Here is a 24,446-nt window from a genome sequence, read left to right as displayed (position 1 = left end):
CACAAGTAAACCATTGTTCATTTAAGAGTAGGTGTTTCAGTAGGACTTGCAATTCTTTGCTATCTTTTCTATATCTAGTGAAGTAGCTCCAAATGCCAAGAAAAAGACTTACCTAAATATGCATCCCACATTAGACTGCTATTGCCAAATTAGATATGGTTTGAAATTTTGTCTCTACTTTCTCACTCTTGCTTAAGATGCTCTAGAATCCCAGCCTCCTTGATCTCTCAAGAAATTCCCTGTCGCTTCTTGTCTGTGAGGAGAAGGTTTAAATACTCCATTTGTTTCCTTCTCTGACTCAGCTCACCTGTCCAACACTACCCTCCTGTGCTTTTGCCAACCTGCGACCACGCATTCCTTCTGCTTCCTCCTTAGTCATAGTTACTGACATGAAAATTTCCCAATTCAAATTACTCACACTTCCTTGTTATCACCCACAAGAATATTAATTTCAATTTTAACAAGAAATATGTGTTGCCTCCAATTTTGATTACCAGCCACAGTTTACAAGCTTCTTGATACAGTGAATGACTTTAGTTTTGCATGCTGCATAGTGCCAACAAGGCATGAAAATTTTTTATTTCTTAATCATCCATAAAGAGCATGTATAAATAAACTGTTAGGAACTATTTCTTACGTGCAATATAGTTTTTGTTTTGGTTTTTGTTTTTTTTTTTTTTTTTTTTTTTTTGTTGGTTTGTTTTTTTTTTTTTGTTTGTTTGTTTTTTGGGTTTTTTTTGGGGGGGTGTTTGATTTTTTGTTGTTTGTTTGGGTTTTTTTGTTTGTGGGTTGTTGGTTTTTTTTTTTTTTCAGGAAGACTATGAATATTATTTTGTATTACAAGAACAGGAGGAGGTCAAGAGCTGCAGACTGAGAACAAAATAATGTTTAATGACAAAATTATGTGGTAAGTCACCAAGCAACTGCAAGTTTACCAGAGCACAAAAGTTGTAATCCTAAATCACCAATACACTGGTTGTACAAACATCAGAATTACCCATGATAGGCTGTATGAATTTGGATCAAAATTACCCCTTGTTTTCAGGGGACCACCTAAACTGAATAAGAAGAGTAGCTCCACCAACATGGTAAAACCAGTTTAGGAAGTCCCTATTTAAATGAACTTCCTTTAACTCCTCTCACAACTTGTTCTTCCCCTTGCCCTAGTTCACTGTCCAAGTTTTAAGAGACATTTTTGGACCTCTAAAATGTCTACTACCTACATTTTCAAGGACTTCTTAGAAGCATCAAAATAGCAGGACAGCTTTACTGATATCCTATACAAGATGACAACTGCTAGCTACAGAGGAATCATAGAAATCTGCAGAGGAAGGATTCCTATCCAGCAACACAGAACAACTGAAATCTGACACTAGGCCAGGCCTGCTATCTCTACATTTTCACACAAAATCACAGAATATTAGGGATTTGAAGGGACCTCGAAAGATCCTCTTTACTCTCTTTTCAGTTGTAGAGAGGACAGAGGTTAGGAAAGATGTAGCAACAGCTGCAATCTGGCAATCGTCATCCCTCTTCACTGAGCCCACACATGGAACTATGCTCTTTGCTCTGCCATAAACAACAGTGTCCCAGACTCTGCTGTACCTAACCGATTGTAGCTTGGCCTCTGAACCTCCTTGCTCAGCCTACCTATTCTGCTGCTCTTCTCTCCTTCACCCACCTAAAATCCCCAATCTGGGAGGCTGATCCATGACATAACAGGGTCGTAGCTCTCAGATACACAGAAGTCAGTGCACTCCAGATTATCTTTCTGCCCATTTAAATATATTTTTTTTTTTAAGAGTAGAATCAGCTAAACAAGTTTACTTGGGGACACTGTAAGTGCCATCTATCTAATAAAGTTCCTGAAGTTCCATGCACAGTCGTAGACTACTAGCCAGCAAGGGCTTTTTCATACCAGATCACTTTGAAAGTTAATCCTAAACTTGAATTTCAAATGGAGTCCCTTAACTTCATAAAGCTGTGTCTATTCTTTCTGTCATAAGTGAATTTAAATTGAGTTTAATCAACAAATACAACAAATAGCATTCTAATGAAGACAAAAGGGAAGTACCAAACCAGTGGGATTACAGAAAACACTACATTCAAAGCTAGAAAATACACTTATAAAGAACTAATTCAAAATATGGGACAGTGAGTAGACACCACTGAAAGATCACCCTAACTCAGACACAGAATCTCATACATCATGGTCATTAATGCAAGATGCCAGTGGTAAGGGCTGATATTCTCTTTGACACAACCAGATCACTAATATATTCTTAAATTCTCATGCTAAGAAAGTTACTTCTCTCGGGGAAAAAAAATAAAACATGGCCTTAAAACAATTAGATAGCACAATCTTCTAACACAGAAGTTATTCACGAAGCAACTATGAATGCCCCATCAGGTATTTGCAAACTTTTGATGCTTTTTAACAGTGACTAAAAGGTCAGTGAGCAAATGGGGCTTCACACTGCAATTCAGACCAGGGACCCAAATTCTGAGCATGCAATCCACAATAGCTTAAACCCACTTAAACCCACACTACTACAACTGAGGTCTTTCTCACCAGTGATCACAAACTCTGCTCTCTTTCTTGCACTGACAGTTTTCCACATATTATCAAGTGAGCACAAAACCACCATCAGAAAACAAAATTATTAGTTCAAAGTTCATTATAAGCTCTCCAAACCAGTTTCCCTACTCGCTAAATGCCAGAAAAACCAGTCACCTTTACACTAGGTATAGCCACCAAAGAAACCTGCTGTCCCCAGCTACCATGCTGCCTGCTGCACTTCCTTCTTTTTTGGCTTGGTTAATTTTAAACTGAGATCAATAAGGTTCAAATGCACCAGGAGACAGACAAGACCAATTCCTCACAACAGTAATGTCAGTTTATGCTTGTAACATAAAAAGTATAGCTTTAACACTATTCAAAAAAGATGTGTGTATATATGGTTTAGATCACAATGGTCAATGCTTACAAAAAAAATATTCTTGTGGTAATTCATAATCAGTGAGTCTTCTATCAACATTTACATCTACCTACAAAAAGAAAACAAGTGACTTGGCAGTAGTTCATTAAATCTTCTAGTGAGTCTAAAGGAACAGACTTTCTTACAATCAATCAACATATTGAGTACAAAAGCAAATGATGGACATCAGGCAAACAAAATTACTGCTCTGCCTCATAAAACCTCATAACATTTCTTCACATTCTTTTACACTTGGATCTACAAACAACAGCCTAAAATATCAAGGCAGCATTGCTTACTCATTTCTGTTCCAGGAAACCAGGACTGGGGAACTATGTTTAAAGTTGATTCTGATCAACATTCCTCTACCACCTCTTATCCAACATCACTTTAAATGATGAACTATTTAAAACATGGTTTTACTTCCTTTAACATTGTAACTCTGTTCAACTGTGCTTTGTTGGTGGTTTTTTTTCCTACTGTCCAGCACACCTCCTTCAGTTGACTAAGTTCACATTAGCCATCACTCATTCAATTTACATTCTTCTTTTCTGGAATGAATTCTAGAGAAGTCAACATTTATACACAGGCAGGTGGCAAGATTTTCTGTTTCCATTAAAACCCATTGGGAGTCCAAAACACTCATAAACACATGATTAAGTCTTCACTCTGGTACTGTCCACTCATGGAAATAATCGTTCATCTCATTCATGTTTCTTCCCCCAAAACAAATGCACACTACTTGGGAGCATGAGAAAAGTATGTAGTACCACAACTCAGATGGGACTAACCCATTAACTTAATAGCCTATTCTGTAGAAAATCCAGTTTGCTGAGTTTGCAGACATAAATCTTTCCACTGCAAGACAGGTACTTTATTTCAAAACTCAGATTTTCACACTGAGAGGTTTAAATTAGAGAAAGATACTTTAAGGTTAAGAAAGAGGCCTAAGAACAGCTGAAAGGAAAAGGAAATGCAGACTGGAAGGGCAGGCAACACCCTAGATTTGTGCTTATCTCTGACTACACAGTAACTGAACAGCCCTGGTCTCTGCTCTGGAAATGCAGAGCCAGCCATATTCCCAGCAGACGCTGAGGTGACAGAGGCTTAAGCCTTATGAAGAGGTAAGGGAGTTAAGTATAGGCTGTTTGTATTCTAGGTATTCCATACTACCAAAACAAACACTGAAATTATATTTAATAATTCAAATAATTTTTGTCTTATTAGTCATACAGCTAGAAGCATTTTATCAGTTTTACATACTGCATTGTACACTAGTAACCATTTAGAAGCACATGCAGAAAACTTTCAACTCTAAAGTTATGTTTAAAAGAAAAAAAATAATTTATGTTAAAGCTAAATTCTGGTTAATCGCAAAAAAACAAGCAAACAAACAAACAAACCATGACACACAGAGCTTCCTAACTAATGCAGAACCAACTACAGCAAAACTAAATGGACTTCAGATTGTGACCTCCAGAAGGTCTGCTCTACATTCTATGCTTTAGAAAAACCAACATCCTTACTAGTTCTGACAAAGGAAATCAAAAATATATCCTGTACCAACTGTGTTAAGCTTTTAAAACAAGAAAATGCAATTCTGGTTACAGAAGCTCATTTTTTTTCAAGGATAGCATACTACTTATCTAAAAATATTTAAAAAAAAAAAAAAAAATCAAGAATACAAGCTGGACTATAGTCATGTATTTACAAAATGGATAAGCTGTTTTGCTTTCTTATACAGCCAACAGAAAAACCAAAAGTTTGAAAGGCTACTTGTCATGCTGATTAAGTCCAAAATTAAAACATAATGTTTTTCCCTTACATTTTTCTGTTTTGCTAGAAAAAAATCCCTGTCAGCATCCATATTTATGGCATGCTCACGTTACTCTGGAAAAACTAAGAGAGGAAGGGAATCATTTAATGGAAGTAAAAGCAACAAATCCATTTTCACTTTGCAAACCAGGAGAATTACTACACATGAATCTGTAACACTTTATATGCTGAACCAAGTTTCAAAGGTTCATCTACCAGCTATGGTCAATTAGATATCTAAGGAAGAGTATAAGAACTGAAACCACAGTACAGTTTCTCAGGTCTCCTGGTCTTCAACCATTTGTGGCTCAGACTTCCTCAGTGGTTTTCCCTCTTGCTGCTGTGGTTCTTTTTTAGGATGAAATTGTCAAGTCTCTCTGTAAATTTTCAGCACCCACAACATCTTATTGAAAGGAGTTCCTCAGGTTAACTACATGTATGAAAGAACCACCTTTGGAAGTTCATTTTAAACCTGTAACCTACTGATTTCATTTAATATTCCCTCATTTGCATACTTGCTTGGAGTGATCAATTGATTTCCCCACAAAATCTTCTGCGTGAAAATTTTACAGATCTCTACCATACACCCACTCAGCCCTCTCTTTTGCAGGTGAAGTCCTAGTCTGCTTGTTCCTCAAATCCCTTAAATGCAGTCTTCCCAGTACCTTCAAAAGCCTTTTCTAGCTCTACCAGATCCTTTTCAACATGGAGGAGAGTGGGAGAACCAGACCTGCACTTAAAACTGAGAATAGTACAAAACAGCAGCATAAAAAAAAAAAATGTGCCTGTAAAGTTTGCCAATTTGTATAAAACACTGCAGCTGATTAAAAAATACAAATGAGGAATGTTTCTGGAGCTGACAATCCTAAAGACATAACCATCTTTCTCCACAATTCCTTCAAGAGGTTCCATTCCAGACAGTTACAAATCCTTGCAATACTGACACACAAATATGATCACTTTGATGCAATTACTATCCATCACCATTATAGTATTTTTTACATCTAAATTAAGTTCATTCAAGAAATACAGTTCTGAAAAGATAGATGGGAAGACCATCTTAAAAAAATAAATTACTTCACTCCTTTCCCAGCCAAAGTTTACACCCTCAGTTTAGAAAGCAAAGATTAAGGGCAGAGCAATTTCAGCTAGGATGTGTCCTGAAACACATCCTGTGATGCATGTTTGCTTTCTGTTAATCAGTCAATAACGTGTATCTACTTCAAATCCTTGATCTCCTGCATACCAGCAACCAGTGGTGTTTGTACGCCACAACCTCCTACCCTATGAAGTTGCAAGGTATGTTGCAGTCATTAACAGAAGATCCACTGCACAACAAAGCTAGCGCTTACAGCACCAAGGCTGAAATACTCAGTTATCAGGGTTTTTCCCCCTCAGTAAACAGCACATTATCACCCCAGTGTCAATCCCATTTCTACTATTTTCAGTGTTTATCATTTCTTAAAATTAGGTTGTTCTACAGTGAAGCAGTAATATGATGGCCCAACCAATCTTCCCCTATAAAGCAGCCAGTAAGATAACTCCAGCTTGAGAAGGTAGCTTAAGATAGAGACAATGCATTGCTCAGATATTAGCTGAACCCTAATTTTGTATCCAGTGCCTGTATTTCTACACACACTCTGCATGAAACATTTATAAAAAAGGGTTCTGTGATGATTACCAGCAATCTATTTACTTTCAGCTGAAGTACTTTATCCCATATTTGACTATTCTGTGTAACAGAAATGAAAGACTACTGAATTAAATGGCAGGAAGCTTTTTTTTTATTATTATTATTTCTACTAATATCCAATGAAAGAAGGTCATGCATCCCTGAAACACCAAGAAGTGAATTACACAGTTTTATACAACTCCCTGCAGATTTCAAGGGCTTGCATTATAAAATTAAATTAAGTATTTCCTGCCACTGAATACATACACTTGTTATGTAATGATCCTGAAGTCATTCAACGGGTTTATCACAGACAGAGTTGAGAACACTTCATTAAGATACTTTGCTCACATGAAGGTACAGTCTAAAATATTTGGTAGAGAAATACATTAATACTATGTACACTAAGACAGTGAACATAAATTGGCTGAAGTTGTTCCTATTTCTTCAGTCTGATATGTCAGTTTGATCTTATGATTAAGTGCTTTGTCTTGAGACATGATATTCGTCTAGAAACCTAGTGTTGACAACAAAAGCAGTGTATTGTTCCATAAAGTTACAAAGCAAAAAAACAGACTGCATTTGAAATTAACCTCTAAGATTCACCCAACAATTTAAAAAATTCCTACCTTTATTTTCATAATTTGAGTATAAAGGATTATTTTACAAACAAATAACCAAAAGACTTACGTTCCATCTATTAACAGTGCTAACATATCAAAAACTGTAGTTGTGAACTATACCTCCCCTGCAAAGCTACCTCTCTGCACACACCATTTGGTATTTCATAGAATCATAGAATAGTTAGAGTTGGAAGGGACCTTCAAATGTCATCTAGTCCAACTCCCCTTCAATGAGCTGAGACATCTTCAACTAGATCAGGTGTCCTGGTTTTGGTTAAAAAAAGACCAATTCTCTTTTAGTGAATTTTTCCTTTCAGTTACGTTCTTCTAAGCAACTGCATTTTTCTGAAGTTGGCTGCATGTTTTTTCAGACAGCATTTTCTCCAGAGCTGATAACACCCAATATTTACAGTTTTACTGAGCTAACATGGTACGCACAAAAGGCCTAGGTTTATCTTTTATTGCTATAGCAGCCAAGGTCACTGATAAATTTTTTATATTCCATAAGTGAGAGGGTTGTACTTGCAGGGAGAGGTGGACAGAGCAGGTGACTCAAATTGACCAATGAGATATTCCATGCCATCCATGTCATACACAGTTTAAAGTTAGGAGATCACAAGGGTCTCACACTCTTCACCCATGGCCAGTGTCTGAAGAGGACCCTGCCTGCAATCCTGATCCCAGTTACAGTCCATGCATCCCTGAATCCAGTTCCTGTCTAATGCTGAGTCCAGTCCAGGACTTCCTAGTGCCTGTCCTGCAGCCACTGGCACAATTCCAGCCCCTGAACACGCAGTCCCTCCACTACTCCAGGAAATTCAATATTGGTTTTGTATATTTTGCTTTATTTTCTCTTATTATCAGTATTATTAGTAAAGCTTTTTTCACTTTCCAATTTCTAAGTCTCTCTCCCTTTTCCTCTGATTCCCTTTCCTTAGCAGGGAGGGCAGGGGTTAACAGAGAGCATCTGCCACACTTTATTGTTGCCCTGCAATAAATGGTGACATCAGGTTGCTCAGAGCCCTGTCCAGCCTAGCCTTGAATGTCTCCAGGGATGGGGCATCTACCACCTCTCTGGGCAACCTGGGCCAGTGTTTCACCACCCTCATTGTAAAAAATTTCCTCCTCACATCTAGTCTGAATCTCCTCTCTTTTAGGTTAAAACCATCACCCCTTGTCCTATCACAACAGGCCCTGCTAAAAAGTCTGTCCCTATCTTTCTTATAGGCCCCTTTTAAGTACTGAAATGCTGCAATAAGGTCTCCCCAGAGCCTTCTATTCTCCAAGCTGATTCACAGGCATGACCAAGTCATTCTTGCAACCCTCTGGAAGCTACATGTCTTTGCATCTTTCCACTCCTTCAAGATGCAGATCTGGAGACAAGGAAGTTGGCTAAGCCTGTCTTTGAATGCCTCATAACTAGATATTCCAAAGAGGAGAGCATTTGAAGGCAGAATTTTTCACAAGTTAGACATTACCTATTAGGTACATTAGCTCTGCTGTGCACTTTATCATTTTAACTCATTTAATACTCACTTCCCTACATATTCTGTGCTGTACCTAGGTTATTCATTTTCATTCCTCCTGCCCTAAGAAAAAAAAAAAAAAAAGCCTCTTTCCACTCCAACTATGAAACTTCTAACCAACTCCACACCCCTTTATTCCACATGAAATCCATTTTCAACACATTTCCTATCTCTTCTACAGGATAGGATCGGATCTGTAGTATTCTACATAGTGATCAGATTCTGCAGTATTCTTTTTCCACAGTTGTCTTCATCAACTCTTCCATGCCAAATTCCTTCTCTTACTAAAAAGCCTCTAAGTTGGCTTGTACTTCCTCTGATTGGCTACCAAAAACAGAAGGCAAGCCTGACAACCAGATCTACCTCAAAGAAACAGCACAAGTACACATCCAATCCCTCCCTGAGAGCCCTACAGATGGAATTTTTTATTCTCTTGCTGCCAAGGTATGTCCTGAGGAGCCCAGTGCACTCCCACTCACAGGAGGCTGGCTTGAGTTGATCTGGGAAAACAGCTCTCCATTGCCTGTTACACAGGAAATTACCCTAAAGGTGATGTTTGCCAATTATTAACAACTCTTGTTCTGAGACCAAGACATGACAAGGGGTAAGGGAGGGGATGTACCTAAATTAAAGGTGGCTGAAGTGCTTGGGGAATCAAAGGATAACCAACAAATGCTTAAAAAGAAGCATTTAAAGAAATGAATGGGAGAATTCCATTTCATGACACGAAATCCATGCTAGTCCCACACCAATGCCACCATCTCACCTCTCCCACGGCCACGTTTCCCACGGTCTGAAGGCTTGTCTCCTTGATTGTTGTCCACTCCATTCTCTTCAGCTCTAACTGTGGAGAGAGGACAGCTTAAGAGAATCTTTAGAGACTTGCTTGAGACAATATAGCCATCTGCTTAACCTGAACCCCAAAAGAAAAGGCAAGATTTTGAAGTGGGCTGGTCAACAGATCTCAGTCACCCCTCTTCTTTGGGGGCCTAACTACAAGCAATTTATGTTTACTTTGTACTGGACAATTAGGAAGCAAAATATCTAATAAGATGTGTCAGCAGACACTTCTGTTTTTTGAAACAAAAAGAAAAAAACTGCAGTGTTTTGCAGCCTACACTATTAAATTAATTACGGCCTCACCTCTTTAACAAGGCAGGAAATAAAGCTGCCTCATTCTATTGCTTCCTTGACAATGCGCTGGGTGGCAACAGTGAAAGAATAAGGGATAAACAAGAACACCAGCTCTTTTCCTGAAACTTAATAGAACTCTCCTCTGTATTTAAATCAGAGGGATGACAACTGGGTGAAGTTGAGGCATTAGAAAAGCACTGCAACTTCACTATTTTGTGGAAAACTCCTGAGGAGGTACTCTGAAAGATGGTTGGTTCTTTAGAGAAGAGAAGAAGGAAAAAAAAAAAAAAAAGAAAAAAAAAAAAAAAAAAAAAAAAAAAAAAAAAAAAAAAAAAAAGACAACTGGCCACTTAAAACACTGCTGAGATTTTGTACTGCACAACTTGTCCTAATGGCAGCAACAAAATCACTAGTGTTTGGACTGAGAAGCTGGGAAGAAGATATCAAGATTTGGTAACCATCTCAAAAACTTTTAGTTCCAGTATACAAAAAAAGACAAGCAGCATCTGTGATCTAGCTCTGGCAAAAATTTTGCCCCTCACTTTCATTTTGATGGATCTGATTTCATTTTTTTTCTAAGCAGAGCTGCAAGTTTTATTAATATTTTTTCCTATCTTGACTCTATTCTAAAAGGATACTCAGTGTTTCACAGCACAACATTCGAATATGTTCCAATAATGAACTGGAAGAGTTGGCTAATATTGTAAATATTTTTCCTGCTTTTAAGTGAAAAGCTAAACATTTTTTTAGTTCTAGTTTCTCTGCTCATCTATCAGTGCTGTGTATGGCCTTTACAGGCAACATATACAGCTTTGATACTGCTGATAAAACTTAGAGAAAAAAGCAATATGTATCCAATGGTCATCTAACATGATGCTACTTAACTTGGAAACATTGGTTTGCTTTTGTACAATATATTATTGCACCTGTATAAACTGCAGCAAATTTTTAAATGTTTCAATTCACAAATAATTTTCTTGGTTGTAGAAACTCACCTTTGTTTGGCTTATGTGAGTAATATATGCTAAAGATTAATAGCGATCCCAGTCTTTTCATTCCCCTTATGAGGAGAACATCTTCAGGTTCTCCCACTCATAAAAGGAGATGGAATCAAAGCTGGATAATTTTTTTCATTTAAAAAAAACAAAAAAGTGTATCAGCTGTGCAGCAACATACTCTCAAGCAGTCTTACAAAGACTAACTTCTAAAGTTTACATAAAGAACATCAATTTGTATAAGATCAATTAATCAAAAAAGGACAGAAATTTAAATTAAATTGAATGTCTCCGAACAAGCACAGACCATCCCAAAACCAATTCACGTAGGCAGATCAAGCATATTTGCTGCACAAAGTTATGATACCTTCAGTACTGAGCTGTAGTTCGGATGGACTTTTTCTATTAAGCATTTGCTCTCAACTCAGCCAGTTTCAGCTGCAAGAAAAACATCTGAATCTTTAAAAATGAACCCCTATACATACATTCTCGGCCACAGCTGCCTCCTCTTCCCCGTCTGTTGGAATTTCCCCATCCGCGACTCACTTCTCTGTCCCCTCGTTTTTCTCTGTTCTCTTTGTTTTCTGAACTTTCCTTTCCAAGGCTTTTCTTCTTTCCCCCTACAGTCTCCCAAGAAGTCTATTTGGGTAGAATAGAATTAGATATAAAAGTCAAAAAGGAAAAGACAGCTCTAAATGCATACTTCCACCTCACACCCCTCCAGTTCATGGAAAAAAACAGGTATTTGCATAACATCACATATGTAACACCCTGCAAACTACACTGATACAAATGGAAACACAGGCTGTATTTCTGGGAAGAGATCAGAAAGAACCAAGTTTTACAAGTTGGATTTTCTTATGGAATGTGAGAATCTCAAATATTTCTGGCTATAATGGACTTTTACTAGTTCAAGGAAGCCTAGATACAACCACAACACAGAAAATATGCAAAGCAAGTAACAGTTTCCCTCTCAACTACCTTGATAAATCTAGTAAGGGAACATGACACAAAACTATCTTTTTCTCCCAAGGAACTGAAAAAATGCTTATAAGCATCATTGAACAATAGAATGATGAGAATAAGTATGTGGCCTAAGGGGGGGGAAACAAACAAAAAAACACACACAAAAAAACACAACACAAACAAACCACCCAAACCCTCAGATGTACTAGAGTTCAAGGACCAAGAGACAGAAGGGCAGAACAACAACATCGGAAAACTGGGTCTACAATAAGACAGACCATTCATTCTTAACAGCTACAGCTCATCATATACAGCTAAATACAGGAAAAACTATGTCTAAACAAGACAAGGTACCAAGGTCCAAACGTTAAGCTTCAACCTTAAAATTAAACTAACTAATCTTTAAAATAAATTCAAGGATAGTATCAGCTCTGTAAGAGGTGAAAATAAAATTACTAGAACACTTGCTAAGAATAGTACAGCACCTCATATATTATACAATTGCATGGTTAGTTTACTGAGTCATAGTTGCAAAGCAAAGAAGAAGAAAGGTATTATTTGCAAACCATTAAGATGGCAGATAGGTTTATATATATATATATACCCATCTGTAGGAAGCTTATAGTCTAGGTAAGGCATTTAAGTGGGAAATTTACAAATGCAAATAAGGTGCCATCAACAGTGAAGCACTGCATAAAGCCACGAACTGACAGACACCTGCATCAAACAAAAAAGGTTGGCTATCAGTACTTTTAGGTCCTGTCCTATCTCCTCTCAATTCAGACAACAGCAACTCAGAAGCCCTCATGAGGTAGGCAATGACCAGCTAGTCCAAGCTACCTAGAATTAAGAAAACTAATGCTATTGAGAAAGCAGGTAAAGTAGTTTACAAGTATAAACTCAATGTTTCACAATGTTTGATTGCCTCTTTTGAGAGAATAAGTACTAAAATAATGGTTATTCCAATTTTTTTTATATGTAGAGGTGAGAAAGATGGCTGAAATCACTTTTCAATTTCATGTCCAATAGAAAGGACTATACTGCCATAAGCCAATTTAGTTGAAGTGCAGACAGTGCAGATTAGAACTACAAAACTACACGTTTGAGCAACACCATCTTATTTGTGCAACAGAAAACTCTTTTCCTCCAGTAAACATTATACGGCTTGAGGTGCCTCAGCCTGTGTAACTGCATCACACATTAAAACACTCCTAGAATTTTAGAGACACTTCACAGGAGGAAAAAAAAATAACTGCACAGTCAACTGAAGAACCAGAATGCACTACTTTTTCACAGATGGGCATGGTACCAAAAGATCTTTAGCCATTTTAAGAAATACCCAAACCAGGATGATCCTGCAAAGCTTAATAGGAAGCAGCCTCTCCTTAAGTAAGGTTTTATATGACTTGTGAAGGATCAGTAAGAGAATTACTATGAAAGCATCAGATTCATGCTTTCCCACAATATAATTTTGAAAAGAGTCTTGAGAAGTTGGGCATGTCCTTTAAGATGCTACCTCTGGGCATGGGAATCCATCACAGACTATCAAAGCTGCCTGTTTTTGTAAGGGAGCTAACTAATTACAATTTCAGCTGAGGATACCTGAGTCAACCCAAATGACAGTTGGGGGCCTGAGCTTTGAAAGGAAAGGCTGAGGGGGTTTGGTCTCTTTAGCTTGGAGGAGACTGAGGGGTGACCTCATTCATGTTTATACCTATACCTATGTAAAGGGTGAGTGTCAGGAGGATGGAGCCAGGCTCTTCTCTGTGACAACCAAGGATAAGACAAGGGGCAAGATGTATAAACTAAAACACAGGAGGTTCCATTTAAATTTGAGAAGAATCTTCTTCACCATGAGGGTGACAGAGCTTGGAACAGGCTGCCCAGGGGGGTTGTGGAGTCTCCTCTGCAGACATTCAAACCCGCCTGGACAACTTCCTATGTAGCCTCATCTGGGTGTTCCTGCTCTGGCGGGGGGATTGGACTAGATGATCTTTTGAGGTCCCTTCCAATCCCTGACATTCTGTGATTCTGTGAAAATTGATCTTATAATGATACAGGGAACTAACTAACTAAAACTTAAAGAGCTAACCCCTAACCCACAAAGCAATTGCCTAGCTTAGAGCTTTGTGTAACTTATTGTATGAAAAACAGGAGTTCCCTGACGACTTCACAGGCCTTGCAAAGATAAAAACCCAGCTGCATCCTTGGGTGAACAAGATCACAAGAATCTTGAGCACAGGACAGTAAATAAGCCAGTTCTAACCAGCTCCTCAGTTTGAGCCCTGGACAACTCAGCACTCCAGGCCAGAGGTAAAAGTGTAAAGCGAGGAAGCTGAGCAGCCTTCATCCACAGACTCCGGCCCATGACCACCAAGAGGCACTGTGCAGGTGCAAACAGGAGGGTCTGGAAGTGGAAACTATGGAAATTATTTCCCAGAACTCACAGTAATAAGAACTGCCTTCTCGGGGACAGGTTATGAATACGTATAGGCGTTCCTAGAATTTTCATGAATATGTAATACTTTACAGCATTTAACCAAGTTCGCAGCTGCTGGAAATTTGCACACGTCTTGGGCAGAATTATCCCCCATGTGCCCAGTACTGAATAAACATACTTTCTTTATAACCTCACAGGTTGTAAAGTAATTTCCACACCTCAATCATAGAATCATTTTGGTTGCAAAAGACCTTTAAAATCATTGAGTCCAACTGTTAACCTAACACTACCAAGTCAAAAAGTCTAAAACCTCATCTACACAACTTTTAAATACCCCCAGAGACAGTGACTCCACCACTTCCCTGGGCAGCCTATTTCAATGCCTGACAACCCTTTCCATTAAGAAATTTTTCCTAATATCCAATCTAAACCTAGCCTGGTGCAACTTGAGGTCATTTCTTCTCGTCTTATCACTTGCTGCTTGGGAGTAGAGACCAACACCCTCCATGCTCCAACCTCCTTTCAGGTAGTTGTAGAGAGCGATAAGGTCTCCCCTCAGCCTCCTTTTCTCCAGTCTAAACAGCCCCAGTTCCCTCAGCTGCTCCTCATCAGACTTGTGCTCCAGACCCTTCACCAGCTTTGTTGCCCTTCTCTGAACTCACTCCAGCACCTCAATGAGGGGACCCAACACTGAACACAGTATTCAAAGGTGGGGCCTCTCACCAGTGCCAAGTACAGGGGAATGATTACTTCCCCTAGTCCTGCTGGCCACACTATTCCTGATACAAGCCAGGATGCTGGTGGCCTTTTTTGCCTTACAGCTGTAGTAAGTTAAATGAATACAAGTCTTGGGCAGAGAAACATGCCCTTCTCTACTCTCATCCAGAAGCCTCTGTCTATCCAAATCCATAGTGACACAATTCTTGCAAGTGAAAAGTTTTCATAAAGACTAACAAGACTAACAGTCACACAGCATAAAGACTTAAAGATCACAGCATTAAAAAAAAGGACAAAACTGGCATAGTACCAAAGAAATTATAAATAGACATTCTAGCTAGCACTCCTTGTTCTTTCAATTCCCCAAATTGGACAGACACAAACAAACTTCTAGTGCATCAAAGCAGAGTGAAACTAGAACATGAGATTTGGGAATCTGCATTCATAACTAGTAGCACTTCTGTTTCCAACTTTACATCAAATCCACAGTTATACTGCTTTGGAGTATAATGGGCTTAAAACAACCCCTTCAAGTTGGAGGCCCACAAACTTCCTATCCTGGTTTTGTTAAAAACAAGTATCTCTTTCAGTGAATTTCGCCTGTCAGCTAAAGCCTTCATATTAACTGCATTTTCCTGGAGAACCAGACACATGTTTTGGTAAACCTAGCAATGGAATGCAAACTTATTGATAAGCACGGATGGACATCTCGCGAGAGGGGCGACGAGAAACAAGAGACCAAGAAACTGACCAACTGTGTATAACATTCCATTCACCTGAATACTTCATATAAAAGTGCAAGATCACGAGGATCTCGGCCCTTTTTTTTCCCTTTTTCCTTATGGCCGACATTAGGAGAGGACCTTGCTACTCATCCCTGCAAACTGAGGCCTAGTGAGAGACTGAATCCAGCTCCGACTGGCTGCAGAGTCTAATCCAGGACTTTGGGTGCCGGCTCTGCAGTTGCTGAGACTTTCAAGATTGGTTTTGTATATTTTGTATTATTTTCTCTATTCTTATTAGTAGCATTAGTAAAACACTGTTAATTTTTCCAACTCTCGTCTCTCTGTCCTTCTTTTCCTCCCAATCGCCTCTCCTTAGTGGAAAGGGGGGAGAGGGAGGGGCAAAAAAGGGGGAAGTGGGGGGGAGAGGGGCTTAACAATACATCTGCCAGGGTTTTATTGTCACCCTGCAATCTTAACCCTCGACAGATAATTGGCGCCCAACGTGGGGCAAGAGAAAGGGGTAAATTTGAAGAGTTTTGGCTTTTCTACTGCTCTGACGTACCTTTCAGTTTTCTTGGCATGGTGCGAACTCATAGAGTTGTGATACTTGCGCGTCCGTTTGCTTTGGATATTATTTAGTTGTATTAAGGCAAAGTGAATTACACTGATTTAAAGATGTTATGGCATAAGTTGTATCAGTTATTTTCTACATTGTGCTCACTGATTCCATATCTGTGTTGGGCTTTCTTTTTAAATCGAAGTATTCATTATATAACAACAAGGAACTGGACAATGGTCATGATGATACTGTGTGGTTTGTCACTGGTTTATTTTATTATACTGCAGCCGCTAATGAATTATTACTCGCTTCTGCTTTACCTTGAAAAGCCTCCAGGAGAGATTAAAGAGCAGTACGGCTCTGTGTTTGCTAATTGGTCGAGCGAATCATTAGAAAGGATGACTGACAATACTTACGTTTTTTCGCTAGGACAGTTCACAAATGTTTTAGAGAGCTTTGAATATCCTTGGAGTTTTGATAGAACTGTGATGGTGTTATCTGGTTTGCTGAATGTGTGTCAGTTTGTGCTTCTGTTAAGAGAAATGGCGTTCAACAGGAGGTTTGCGTCTCTTTGTTGTCCTGAGATTTGCGGTGCGTCTTCGGAAGCTTTAGCAAAAAGCACTCCGAGCCGCTCGAGAAAGAGCAAAACAGCAAAAGCTGCCGCTGCAGCCACTGCCCCCCCAACGGCGGCTTTGCAGGCTGAATCTACAGCTCCTCCGCAGAGTTCCTCTGCCAAGGTTGCTGCAGATAACATTACTTCTCCAGCCTCAAAGGCTAACAAAGCAGCCCCCCTTTCTTCACACACTGGGCACTGTTGCTGCTGTAACCACTGTGACAGTCATTCCGACTCTGGAAATAAATCAAATGATGGTGAACCCATATAAGCATGAGTTGCTGGTTGTAAGAAAGTCACTAGAAAGACTACCCGTGCAGCAGATGATGGCACAGGGCCAACATCAACCCAAGGGGCACCATCAGGACAGGGAGGAGATGCAGTGACCACCACTCGGTCCTTTTCTCCAGGCGAGCTGAGAGATCTGCAAAAAGACTTTAGTAGTCGTGAGGGCGAGAATATTGTAACCTGGCTGCTCCGATGCTGGGACAATGGGGCAGAAACAATTGAATTGGAAGGTGGTGAAGCCAGGCAGCTGGGATCTCTGTCAAGAGATTCCACCATTGATAGGGCAATTTCAAGAGAGTCTAATGCCACTACCCTCTGGACCCGACTCCTGGCAGCTATGAAAGTAAGATTTCCCTACAAGGAAGATTGTATATCCAAGTTAGGGAAATGGAATACTATGGAGAGAGGTATTCAGTTCCTGAGAGAATTAGCTGTGCGAGAGATCATCTATTTTGGACCAAACAGCCAAGAGGGGATGGACCCAGATAGAATCAATTGTACATGACCTCTGTGGCGCAGATTTGTACAAAGTGCACACCCTGCATATGCTAAGTCATTGGCAGGAATGGTCTGGTCAGCTGGAGGCGTACAAGAGATTACTGAAGTGATTGAGCAGCTCCGGAACTTTGAGAACAGCCTTGCTGGTTCTCTATGGGCTTGTGTCTCCACTGTGGAGAAACTGTGTGAAAAATCTGATGACCGGTTTGAAAAGCTGTTGCAAGAAATCAAAGAACTCAGAGAAGACACATACCATTCACGACCTGCACAAACCTATGTTTCAGCTATTAGGAAAAGGTGTTTCCAGTCTCGAGAGAGAGGACAGAGGCAGCCCACAAAAAGATGTTCACTGTGGTTCTTCCTACATGAGCAGGGAGAAGACATGAATACGTGGCATGGAAGACCTACCTCAGAACTTCAAGAACGAGTACGTGAGATAAAAGAAAGAAATCCTAGGAAGGTGGCTGATCCAGTTTACAAAAGGAGCAGAAGAGATTCTGATGCTCTTGAAGGAACCTCTAATTCACACCCAGAGACTGTGCAAAACAGAAATTAGAGGTGCCCTGCCTCCAACCAGGTGGAGGAAAGGGATAACAGAGTTTATTGGACTGTACAAATATGATGGCCTGGTACAACACACCCCCAGGAGTACAAAGCTTTAGTGGACACTGGTGCTCAGTGCACAATAATTCCTTCTAATTATAAAGGACCGCAATCCATCAATATTGTTGGAGTGACTGGGGGATTCCAGGAACTGACTGTTGTAGAGGCTGAAATGAGCCTAACTGGAAAAAACTGGCAAAAGCATCCCGTTGTGACTGGCCCAGATGCTCCGTGCATCCTTGGCATAGACTACCGCAAGAGCGGGTATTTTAAGGACCCAAAAGGGTATAGGTGCGCATTTGGTATAGCAGCTGTGGACACGTGGAATCGCTTGCCCCAGGGGTGGAAACACAGTCCTACCATCTGCAATGGACTGATCCAGATCACGCTGGAGCAAGGTAAAGCTCCAGAACACTTGCAATATATTGATGACATCATCGTATGGGGCGACACAGTGAAAGAAGTCTTCGAGAAAGGTGAGAGAATAATTCAGATTCTTTTGGATGCTGGTTTTACCATAAAACTAAGCAAGGTCAAGGGACCTGCACGAGAGATCCAGTTTTTAGGAATAAAATGGCAAGATGGCCATCGTCAGATCCCAATGGATGTGATCAACAAAATTGCAGCAATGTCTCCACCTACTAATAAAAAGGAGACACAGACTTTCTTGGGCGTTGTAGGTTTTTGAGAATGCATATTCCTGACTACAGCCATATTGTGAGCCCTCTCTATTGAGTGACTCGTAAAAAGAACCAATTTGAGTGGGGCCCTGAACAACGACAAGCCTTTGAACAAATTAAGCCTGAGATAACTCATGCAGTGGCCCTTGAACCAGTTCGGACTGGACTAGATGTTAAATATGTGCTCTACACTGCAGCTGGAGATAATGGACTTACCTGGAGCCTCTGGCAGAAAGCACCAGGAGAAACCCGAGGTCGACCCTTCGGTTTTTGGAGTCGAGGATACAAAGGATCTGAGGCCAACTACACTCCAACTGAAAAAGAGATACTAGCAGCATACGAAGGAGTTCGAGCTGCTTCAGAAGTGATTGGTACTGAAGCACAGCTCCTCCTGGCACCTCGACAGCCGGTGCTGAGCTGGATGTTCAAAGGGACGGTTCCCTCTCCACATCATGCAACCGAAGTTACGTGGAGTAAATGGATTGCATTGATCACGCAACGAGTTCGAATTGGAAATCCCAATCGCCCAGGGATCTTAGAAGTGATTACAGACTGGCCAGAAAGCAAAGACTTTGGGATGTCTCCAGATGAGGAGGAAGTAAAACGTGCTGAAGAAGCACCACCGTATAATACTCTTTCAGAGACAGATAAGCAGTATGCACTGTTCACAGATGGATCCTGTCGTCTTGTAGGAAAACATCGAAGGTGGAAAGCTGCTGTCTGGAGTCCCACATGACAAGTTACAGAAGCCACTGAAGGACAAGGTGAATCTAGTCAATTTGCAGAAGTGAAAGCCATCAAGCTGGCTTTGGACATTGCTGAATGAGAGAAGTGGCCAATACTTTATCTCTATACTGACTCATGGATGGTAGCAAATGCCTTGTGGGGGTGGCTACAGCAATGGAAGAAAAGCAACTGGCAGTGCAGAGGTAAACCCATTTGGGCTGCCACACTGTGGCAAGACATTGCTGCTCGGCTAGAGAGCCTGCCTGTGAAAGTTCGGCATGTAGATGCTCATGTGCCTAGAAGTCGAGCCACCGAGGAACATCTAAACAACCAACAAGCAGATGAAGCTGCTAAGATTAAAGTAGCTGAGGTGAACTTGGACTGGCAACATGAAGGTGAACTTTCCCTGGCTTGGTGGGCCCATGATGCTTCAGGGCACCAAGGTAGAGATGCAACATCTAAATGGGCTCGCGATCGAGGGGTGGACTTACCTATGGACACTATTTCACAGGTTATTCATGGATGTGAAACTTGTGCCGAAATCAAACAAGCGAAACAGTTAAAGCCTGTATGGTATGGGGGGCGATGGTTAAAGTATAAGTATGGAGAAGCTTGGCAGATTGATTATATTACACTTCCACAAACACGTCAAGGTAAGCGTTATGTACTTACAATGGTGGAAGCAACCACCGGATGGTTGGAAACATATGCCGTACCTCATGCTACAGCCCAAAATAATATCTTGGGCCTTGAAAAGCAAGTCCTTTGGTGACACGGTACACCAGAAAGAATTGAATCAGACAACGGTACTCATTTCAAAAACAGTCTTATAGACAATTGGGCCAAAGAACATGGTATTGAGTGGGTATATCATATTCCATATCATGCACCAGCCTCTGGGAAAATTGAAAGGTACAATGGTTTGCTAAAAACTACACTAAAGGCACTTGGTGGTGGAACCTTTAAAAACTGGGATTGACGTTTAGCAAAAGCCACTTGGTTGGTCAACACCAGGGGATCAACCAATCGAGCCGGGCCTGCCCAATCAGAAATTCTGCGGACTGTAGAAGGAGATAAAGTCCCTGTAGTACACATGAAAAACATGTTAGGAAAGGCAGTCTGGGTTACTCTTGCCTCAGGTAAAGGCAAGCCCATTCGTGGGATTGTTTTTGCCCAGGGACCTGGCAGCACCTGGTGGGTGATGCTTAAGGATGGAGAAGTTCGGTGTGTACCTCAAGGGGATTTGAGTTTAGGTGAAAATATTCAATGCTGAACTGCATGATGTGAATTGCCATGCTAACAGTGTTTAATAAGTGTTTTTCAGATCATAACAGTGATGATGAAACCAGAGCTAGCTTCTTCGAGTGGCGCCTGACAACTTCTTCGAAGTTGATGTCTTTAACCCACAAACAGTGGTCATGAGATATACTTGTACCATTTTTTCCTGCCCTGGGAGACTGTCGTGACAAAATGAACTTAATGAACTTTTCAAAGGATGGTCCACTGATTAATTACTCCTGTGTATATATGTACATATGTGTGTGTATATATATATATATATATATATATATATATATAGTAGTAGTGATTAATTAATTAGATTGTATTGATAGATTATATTGATAAGGTTTAAGTATTCAGTGAATGGCATATTATAAGGGGTGGAATGTCCTGGTTTTGTTAAAAACAAGTTTCTCTTTCAGTGAATTTCGCCTGTCAGCTAAAGCCTTCATATTAACTACATTTTCCTGGAGAACCAGACACATGTTTTGGTAAACCTAGCAATGGAATGCAAACTTATTGATAAGCACGGATGGACATCTCGCGAGAGGGGGTTTTGTATATTTTGTATTATTTTCTCTATTCTTATTAGTAGCATTAGTAAAACATCTTTAATTTTTTTTCAACTCTCTTCACTCTGTGCTTCTTTTCCTTCCAATCGCCTCTCCTTAGTGAAAAGGGGGAAGAGGGAGGGGAAGAGGGGGTTAACAATACATCTGCCAGGGTTTTATTGTCACCCCGCAATCTTAACCCTCGACAGCTACTTTCAGATGTGGACAGCTCCTCCAACTTCAATACTAGCAATGCACATCTACAGAAGCTGCATGATTAAAATATCTGCCTGCCCTTTAGGTTTATAAAGATTGCCCTTAGACTCAGGTCTCAGGGTTGTGGAAGTGCTACAGATTAACTACAAACACTGCAGCAAAAAACAGAGCACTGAGTTCAGCTGCAGAGTTAAAATTGCTGTGTGTAAATTAAAGCCAAAGTACTACACAAGAGACAAGCTGAACACCCACAAGATTTTTCAAGGTTCAGCCTACTCTAAGGCATGCAAGCAGTAGAGAATGTGCCCCAGTCTCCATTTTCTTTAAAAGAAATGGAATGGAGACATGGAAATCAAAAGCTTCCAAAATATCACTTTCCTAATCAGTTCTAAGAAGTAGAAAGGCACAGCAAACAGAAAGAGCAGTTTAATATTAAAGTAAAACCTTACCGTGTCTGAACTTCCTTCCAGCAGTAAGTTGATTGCTCTGTTCATGTCCCCATTACAATCATGTAGTGCCACTATGCACTCATCCTGATTTTTCCCCGTCACTTCCATAAGCTGTCAGTAAGAGTCAGACATGTTAAAATATCCAAATTATCATAATAAGGAAATAAGAGTTAGTACCACCACAGATTTCAAGAAATTGCATAGCTACTGTGTCAGAGAAAACTAAAATCCTAAATAAAGGTATCCGCATTTTACAGATCTGCTTGGAATTCAGACAAGAGACAGAATGAAACACAAATTAAACAGTAATCAAGAAAGCACTCTTTCACACATTTTTTTTTTCCTTTAACTTTATGCTTGCAGCAAATGCTGTCACTCCAGAGACAGCAGTATATGATGGTAAAGACCAGGATAGCTCCAGTATCAGTCTCTCTCCTTCCCCAAACATCCCCCTCTTTATCCTGCTGTGTGAGAACAGACATAATGTAAGCCATGGCAGAGAACGTATCCATCTGGAAAAACATCCAGACTAAGAAAAAGGTGTTTTTTTTCAGCCAGATCAGTTCCCTTGATCCATTTCAGCATAAGGCCACACAAAAGGCATAAAAAATGGCTACTTAAGGAGACCTAGTACTGAATTATGCCCTGTGGATCCTGAGGAGTGTAGAATGGAAATAATCAGAGTCTGTCATGAGACATCCAGCAACTTCACCCCAAAAAAAACCCTACATGAGCTAGAAAGATATATGCACAATGTAAAACACTAGAAATTTCCTATGCAGAACTTAATTCTTATCCTTCCCACCAGCAGAGCTACAGGCACTATTGATGAGGGTCCTTTGGCTTCAGGAAGTACAAGACTTCACTTCTGGCACAGCAATAGAACAAGTTTATAACAAGAACAACAAACAACTGAAAAGAAATCTGCTCCTCTGCTGCATTGATGCATTCTTCTCTCCTTCTTGGCATACTCCTAGGTTCTAGTTGTGATGTATTCACTAGGATAAAAATCACTGATACCCACAGCAGAACAGGGACCCAGATTCTCAGTACTACTTGAATTAATGGTCTCAGCTATAATTCAGTAATGGAAGCTCAAGCATCTACACTCAAAACTCAGCATAGTAGAGCAAATGGTGTGAGATTTCTTTTTCACAGTGTAATTCTATCATTTTAATGCATACACAAATCTGGGAAGTCAGATTATTTTTTTTAAATAACACTTAAATTCACCTTTAAGCTTGTCCTGGTTTTGTTAAAAACAAGTTTCTCATTTAGTGAATTTTCCTGTCAGCTAAAAACTTCTTACTAACTGCACTTTTCTGAAAGTTAGATACATGTTTTGGTAGACATAGCAATGGAATGCAAGGTCACTGATAAGGATTCACATCCTGCGAGAGGGGCAAGCAGTGAACTGAACAGGTGACTGAAACTGACCAAACTAAGTATTCCATCCCATTCATGTGATACATCATATAAAACTGGGAGATCACGAGGATCTCGTCCCTTCTCCCTATGGCTGACATTAGGAGAGGATCTTGTGAGTCATCCCTGCGAACTGAGGCCTAGTGACAGACTGAATCCAGCTCCAGTTGGCTGCAGAGTCCAATCCAGGACTTCTGGGTGCAGGCTCTGCTGCTGCTGGAGCAGTGCTGATCTTTGCCAGGCAATTCAAGATTGGTTTTATATATTTTGTATTATATTCTCTATTTTATTAGTAGCATTAGTGAAACATTTTTAATATTTTCCAACTCTCTTCTCTCTGTCCTCCTTTCCCTTCCAATCGTCTATATTTAGTGGGGAGGGGGGTAAAAGGGGGGGCTGGGGGGAAGAGGGGGTTAATTAAACATCTGCCACGGTTTATTGTCACCCTGAAATCAAACCTTGACAAAGCTATGATTAGATTTTTACTTTTCCTGAAAAACAGCCAAGATATTAGCAAACTCAGTTTACACAAGTGACATATTTTTCCCATGTGCATGTACATGTGGACCATCATTAAGCATCAGGACCATACTGAAGAGATAAAATCTGGAAGAGACATCAGCACAGATGAGTTCTGGCTTAACGGCTTGTCTACAAAGGAAAATACACTGTGGTAACTATACAGCCAGAGCTATATTACCACACAATTTCTTGAAAACAGACTTTACAGTAAAATAAGAGCACCTTTTCCTAGTTAAACTCATGTCCTTCTGAAAAAGGTTTCATCTAAATCAGAAACAGACGCTCTAGCTCCAAAATGTAAGCCGGCTTTGGAGCACCTTATTGCAGGGCATAAAACTCTACCATAAGAAACATACTTGTTTCACTTCATCTTCAAAATCTGCATCGTTCTTATCGTAGATCATCTGAGCAAGGCGAATCTGTTCTGCTGTTGCCTGAAAAATG

At 40.1% G+C, this 24,446-nt stretch overlaps 1 protein-coding gene across 21 annotated transcripts in view; it reads right to left on the bottom strand.

Annotated features, from left to right (window-relative positions):
* Positions 1-24,446, bottom strand: part of LOC135577195 (ubiquitin-associated protein 2-like) — a 145,186-nt gene that overhangs the window by 80,734 nt on the left and 40,006 nt on the right. For all 21 annotated transcript variants that reach the window (XR_010468765.1, XR_010468764.1, XR_010468763.1 and 18 more), the window contains 4 exons: positions 24,359-24,436; positions 22,056-22,166; positions 11,229-11,382; positions 9,381-9,458 (listed from right to left, as the gene is read on the bottom strand). Coding sequence is in view for 18 of the 21 variants with exons in the window: in XM_065045061.1 (XP_064901133.1) it covers positions 9,381-9,458; positions 11,229-11,382; positions 22,056-22,166; positions 24,359-24,436 (421 nt within the window). In the remaining 3 variants the exon portion in view is untranslated. The remainder of the gene's footprint in view (positions 1-9,380; positions 9,459-11,228; positions 11,383-22,055; positions 22,167-24,358; positions 24,437-24,446) is intronic.

This window comes from Columba livia, chromosome W (assembly GCF_036013475.1).
Source record: "Columba livia isolate bColLiv1 breed racing homer chromosome W, bColLiv1.pat.W.v2, whole genome shotgun sequence".
NCBI lineage: Eukaryota > Metazoa > Chordata > Aves > Columbiformes > Columbidae > Columba > Columba livia.
This window is presented reverse-complemented; position numbering and strand designations above follow the sequence as displayed.